This window comes from Falco biarmicus, chromosome 10, assembly GCF_023638135.1.
Source record: "Falco biarmicus isolate bFalBia1 chromosome 10, bFalBia1.pri, whole genome shotgun sequence".
NCBI classification, from domain to species: domain Eukaryota; kingdom Metazoa; phylum Chordata; class Aves; order Falconiformes; family Falconidae; genus Falco; species Falco biarmicus.
This window is the reverse complement of record NC_079297.1, coordinates 17,950,388-17,956,775: the sequence shown is the minus strand read 5'-3', so window position 1 is coordinate 17,956,775 and position 6,388 is coordinate 17,950,388. Positions and strand designations below refer to the sequence as shown.

The 6,388-nt window shown below is 50.7% G+C and overlaps 1 protein-coding gene across 1 annotated transcript; it reads left to right on the top strand.

Moving 5' to 3' along the window:
- The first annotated feature begins 1,530 nt into the window (after positions 1–1,530).
- CHST14 (carbohydrate sulfotransferase 14) lies at positions 1,531–3,931 on the top strand. The gene has a single exon (XM_056354455.1). The coding sequence runs from the start codon at positions 1,746–1,748 to the stop codon at positions 2,829–2,831; it is 1,086 nt and encodes a 361-aa protein (XP_056210430.1). The 5' UTR covers positions 1,531–1,745; the 3' UTR covers positions 2,832–3,931.
- The last annotated feature ends 2,457 nt before the right edge of the window (positions 3,932–6,388 follow it).

Here is a 6,388-nt window from a genome sequence, read left to right as displayed (position 1 = left end):
GTTATTGTTTATAACTGCTCTAGACCTATAGATATTAGGGGTAAATAGAAATAACAGAGGACGAGCAGTGCCAGACTTGCACGCCTTCTAAGAAATAACAATTTCTTTTGGCTGCTTTGGCCCTAATATTAGTGCCTGTACTGGAATTTACCGTAATCAGTCTTTTTCTTTAACGTGATGACTTTCCAAGGAAGCTTGATTCTTGTCTCAGTGCCACGGATTATATACGTTGGCACAGCTTCAGTTTGCACTGGTGTTGAGATGAAGATGGGATCCTTGAACCTGCCCTCTGAAACGAGAGCAGAAATCTGGTAACGCTGCTGAGTGCAGATTTACAGCCGTGCTGCTGACGGTGGGGTAGAATGTACCACCTCTTCCTAGAGCTAATGCTATATTTACATCAAAATAAAACTGTAAAATGTAAAATCATCTAGCTTCAGGCTCTCACACTTCACTACAAATGCTTTGTCTGCCTTGGCTGACAAAATGCTCTTGGCTTTTGATCAAAGAAAACTTAAGTGGAAGCTGTTTTTCTCTTGATGTTAAGAAAGCTTTTGACGGAGAGTCCCTGCAAGACTAGTTAAGGCGCACAAGCCCTGTGGGACGCTCTGAAAACGCGCTGAAGGAAAGTACACGGAACAATGCCAGTATGACATGGTTTCTGCTCCAGAAAGGGCTGTAGGCAGAAATGGCATCTTTATCACCGATGTAGTGCCAGGGCCGCTCAGGCTGCCAACCTGGCCCGACGGAGGGGCCCCTGGCTGGGCTGCTTGCTCCTTCGGCTGGTCAGAGCCTCAGGCCGGGGGGTGCTGTGCCTGAGGCGGGGGTGCGAGGCTGGGGTGCTGTGCCTCAGGCCGGGGTGCCAGGCCTGGGGGTGCTGTGCCTGAGGTGAGGGTGCCAGGCCCGGGGGTGCTGTGCCTGTGGTAGGGGTGCCAGGATGGAGTGCTGTGCCTGAGGCAGGGGTGCCAGGCCGGGGGGTGCTGTGCCTCGGGCCGGGACGCTGTTGGGGAGCGTCCCCGGGGGTTAACGCGGGGGCTGCGGCGGGCGGGAGGCACCGAGGAGCCGCAGCGCTCGGCGCCGTCAGCGGGAGCCCTGCACCGCCCGTCCTGGGCTGCTGGCTCCGCGCGGTGGTGAACGGCCCGACAACGAATTAAGGTTAGTTTGGCCCGGTATTGTAGAAAACGCACCGCGGCCGTTTGATTAAGGCTTGCATCACTGCACGTAGCCACAGAAAGGCGAAACAGGAGCTGGGAAGCGCTGGGCTGCGAGCGGCGCCCTGTAACTCGGCGCAACGCCCGGGGGCTTCTATCGCAATTCCGTCTGAGCCGTGCTGGGGGAAGAGGGCTGCCAGGCGACACTCGGCGCCCCCCCCCCGAAGCGGGGCCGGCCCCGGACCCCGCACGACACCGCCCCAGGGGCGGGGGCTGCGCCCGGCCCGGCCCCGTGAGGGAGGTGATGCGGGGCGGGGCCGCCGCGAAGTGTCCGCCGTCCCCCGGCGCAGCCCGCCCCCCGCGGCCGTCACTGCCGGCCGCCGCCCCGCCTCGCTCCGGGCGCCGGCAGCCGGGCGGGAGCGGCAGCCGGGCGGGAGCGGCAGCCGGGCGGGAGCGGCAGCCGGGCGGGAGCGGCAGCCGGGCGGGAGCGGCAGCCGGGCGGGAGCGGCAGCCGGGCGGGAGCGGCAGCCGGGCGCCCCCTCCGCCCCCGGCATGCGGCGCGGCGGCTGAGGCGGCGGGCCGACCTCCGAGGCCATGTTCCCCCGGCCGCCCTTCCCCGGGGAGGTGAGGCGGGCGGCCGCCGCGGGCCGCAGCCGGGCCCGCCTGCGGGGCGCTGGCGGCGGCACCGTGCTGCTGCCCTCCATGCTGATGTTCGGCGTGATCCTGGCCTCCAGCGGGCTGCTGCTCATGATCGAGAAGGGCATCCTGGCCGAGGTGAAGCCCCCGCCGCTGCACCCGGCGGCCGGGGAGCTGTCCCGGCGGGGCGGCGCGGGGGAGGCTCCCGGCGACCTGGACTACGAGGTGCTGCGGGACATCCGTAACCGCACCATCCGGGCCGTCTGCGGGCAGCGGGCCATGCCCCGCAGCGTCTGGGAGCTGCCGGCCGGCCAGCGGCGCACGGTCCTGCGCCACCTCCTCGTCAGCGACAAGTACCGCTTCTTGTACTGCTATGTGCCCAAGGTGGCCTGCTCCAACTGGAAGCGCATCCTGAAGGTGCTGGACGGGGCGCTGGAGAGCGTTGACGTCAAGCTGAAGATGGACCACAAGAGTGATCTGGTGTTCCTGGGGGACATGAAGCCGGACGAGATCAGCTACCGCCTGAAGAACTACTACAAGTTCATCTTTGTGCGAAACCCCATGGAGAGGCTGCTGTCGGCCTACAGGAATAAATTCGGGGAGATCAAGGAGTACCAGCAGAAGTACGGGGTGGAGATTGTCAGGCGGTATCGGAAGAATGGGGGGAATTCAGCGGGCGATGACGTGACCTTCTCCGAGTTTCTCCGGTACCTCCTGGACGAGGAGGCGGAGAGGATGAACGAGCACTGGATGCCCATCTACAACCTGTGCCAGCCCTGCGCCGTGAGATACGACTTCATTGGCTCCTACGAGCGGCTGAACGCCGATGCCAACTACGTCCTCGAGCAAGTCCAGTCGCCATCCTTCGTCCGCTTCCCTGAGCGGCAGTCCTGGTACAAGCCTGTGACAGCAGAAACGCTCCATTACTACCTGTGCAACACCCAGCGCCGACTGATAAAAGAGCTGTTACCAAAATATATCCTGGATTTCTCCCTCTTTGCCTATCCCCTTCCCAACATAACCAGCGAATTCTGCAGGCAATGAGCTGTTCATTTCGGGATCTGGTGTAAATTCTGCCTTCGCTGCAAGGATTTGCTACTGCAGCCATTGCTGCCAGTACGCGTTGCTGCAGGGCCTGTGAAACGCGGTCTTCTATGCATTGTTTCCTAATTTTAAACTTTTCAAACACTGTTTATATAAAATATTATATATTGCCTTTGCTACTAGAACATTTTTTGTATTGTTCTGATTTTAACATGTACATATGCCGCTGACTTGAGCACAGTAGCTTTTGTATATCTATTTTGCTTTAAGTTCTTTTTTTATGGCACAACATGGAAAACATCTGTAAGGGATGAGAAATTGATATATTTCAAGGATTTTTTCTCTTTTTTGGTGTTTTGTACTAAGTAGCATGCGGCTGAATTGCAATCATAATAGAGCGGTTAGTGCGCTCATAACAAATTAGCACTTTTAAAACTGGTCCTGGATTAGACAGGAGATAGTTTTTTGGGTGTGAGTAGAAGAAAAGGCTTTTATAAACTAGGCCCTATTTATCCTTTATTTTTTTCATCTGTAGATGGTGGTTAAATGATGTTGGTCTTTTTTTTTCTGTGACACTAGTACTTCTTTTTCATCATTATTATTATTATTATTATTATTTACCATTGAAATAAAACTAGTGATAGGGTAATATTCACTTTTGTGCAATTTTAAGATTTGAAAGTACCAACTAGTTACCCAGCAGAACATATCAGATGCAATATCAAGCCATAACGATTTGCTCTTCTCTCTCTCTCTCTGAATTAAAGCAATACAGACTTCTGGTAAGATCAAACCCCGTCCTGGTTCCTAGGACAGAAAGCAACAGAGACACCCACCAGCAGTGTGCCAGCTCCCAGCCTCGGTGGGTGTCTGTGCCTGTGTGCGTGCAAACCATTGTGGAAAAACACTTTCTCCAGCCATGTTTGAAGCAATGGCGATTTGAGGATTAGTTCTCCCTTCTTTTATAGATGCGCAAACCGTTTTTGTAGCTACTTGTATTTAATTATGGCCGTTACGCTGTAAAAGTTTGGGAGATAATGTAGAATGTTGTTCCTGGGAGGCTCTGTCCTCATTTCTAATAAAGTTTTTATATGAATTAATCTGTTGCTTAGTGCTTTTCCTTAGATGTTAGTATTTATTGGAGAGGCCTTCAGCCCCTCGTGCTAAGCCATGGTGTGAAAGTAAGATGAATAGGCAGTCCCTGCCTTGATTAATTTGTGTTTTAAGGGCTGGAGCAGTGGTAACAAGTGGAGAAAGAAATGCATCCGAGTCAAATGATGAGACGATTACGTGACACGGGCAATTGGATGAAAAGCGGCAGGCAGCAGCAAAATAGGCGTCTAACTGCTGTGGAGTTGATGCAGAGCAGTAGGGATGGATTATGGATACTGTGGGGAGCTGGTGCTTTCCTGGGATTAATCTCTCAAAAAGAGGGAAGAAAAATTGAGGTGTTTTCTTTAGCATTTGTGAAATTGTGTGAAAGAAGGGCATCTAGCCGCATCCAGGCAAACTCAAAGCAGTGGGGTGAAAATTCCTGCTTAGGGCATGACTTAACTAAATAGGTTTACTGTACCTATGAACTCCTGGCAAAATCATTTGTCTCCTTTGGTTGAAGTCAGGGACCGAGCTTTGAATGATTTTTACTTTAGATAATGGCATTGTGGTTGGGCAGGAGAGCAGTGACTGGTGCATTCGTGGATTCCAGCTCCTGGCTGCGTCTTTGCCTGTGCAGCGACCTATCCTGTATAAAAAATGGGTTAGAAATTGGCTTTTCTGCTCTTGTGCCCAGTCTAAAACCTGCAAAATTTCTGTCTGTCCCCAGTGATTTAGGTGATGAGGCATGAAGGTTTGGTGCCAGTGTGCAAAGAGCTAGAGATCTGTCTTGTTCTCCAGCCAAAGGTACCAGGTACCAGTGCGGAATCTGATTTTGTTTTGTAAAACAGATGCTGGTGGTGGGGTGGTCTTTAATTAAGCCTGACCTTCAGGTCTCTCTAGCTGGGAATAAGCTGGTTAGACTTTACTATCTTTGTCTGCTTCTGTGAAACTGAGGGAACATTTCCTGCTTGTTTAGCAATTGGCTTTTTAATTAAATGTTTATTTCTTGGTAGTTGGAAAGGTTTGTGCCAGTTGTTTATCTGCTGCAGCTTCTGTTCTCTATGTTAAATTTTTTCTCTCTTGTCCTCTTAGTCTACTGCACACAGAAGGATTTTGCTTTTCTTTGACTCTCATTCTTTTACTGGGTATCACTGATATCCAGTAAAGATATACCTTTTTCTCTTTATATAAAAGCAAATGGCCTCCCACCTCCTTGTACCTTCCTGTAAGGAGAGTTTTAATGTAGGCAGAACCTCATAGCTTGGGCAGAAGTTTGTCCCGTATCTGGCAAAACTGTATGGAGTGTGGAAAAGCCTCCCAAAAGCTGAAGCGGAGGCGGGTGTTTTGTCAGGGATCTCTAAACCTTATTTCTCTTACACGATCGAGGTTAAGGACTACCTTTGATTTTCTTATCTCTTTGCTGCAAGTCAGCATAAATGAAAAATCAATTAGGTTTCCATTAGCGGTACTTCATTTTATCCGTGGCCAATAATACAATTTCCTGAGAAAGCTTTTGGCTGAGTAGGAAGAAGAAAAAGTAATCTCCCTCAGCAGCTGCATCGTCTCTTTCTTTTGTCAGGTGTTTCCCCGGTGTGGAATAAATCAGGAGCAAATACCAAAGCTGACAGCAACTGCTGGAGGTAAGAGATGCCGGGCAGGATCTGGCCCTCCTCTGCAGGACCTGGAAAGCAGGGACAGGGGTAACATCTACGAAAGCAGGGAGGAGGGGATTTCCTAGAAACTCAGGTACAAATGATGAGGAAACTGTAAAGTTACAAACTGTTTTGGTTTAATCAAACTGTTTTCACGTTTCTGCTTTCTGATCTGTTCCAGTTTGGCAGCTCCTTTTTCCGCCTTTCTGTCTGCCTGCTTGCAGGTACCCAGCAGAGTAAAAAGGTGATATTTTCTTTTTTTGAATTATGTTTTCTTAAGCCTCAACACTGTACCGAATGCCCCAAACTTCCCCAAGTAAACAGCTTGAGGTTTTGGCATTGGGGTTTTGTTACTACATTTCCCTCACTTTTTTTTCTAATTTTGTGTTGATAAATCCTAGCCCTGACCCTGCTGTTCTCATGTTTTCCCTGTAGAAACATGCCTGGGTACGTAGACACTCTGGCAGTTTAATTCCACTTTGTTACACAGAGAACTTCTGATTCCCTCTAATATACCCCTGTTTCCCCTACCCCTAATTCCCCCCTAAAATACCACAATGTTATTTTATTTTAATTTGTCATAAGTCCCTTCTCGGCCTGCTTACCTAAAACCAAACAAGAAGTGGTTTACCAGTTTTTGCCATTTATGTCCATGTTTTTTTTCCTACTTCTCTGCTAACTCTTGGACCTGCTAATCTGTTTCACCCAAAGCTGAGAGGAGAACTTAACTTATTGTGTCCTTTTGATGCTGACAGCACTTGCCGTTTTAACACAGTGTCGCAGAAAGGAATTGAGTGCTTTACTCTCATC

What these genes read in the sequence shown, in the direction of transcription:
- CHST14 (XM_056354455.1), top strand. Translation starts at nt 1,746, where the DNA reads ATGTTCCCCCGGCCGCCCTTCCCCGGGGAGGTGAGGCGGGCGGCCGCC.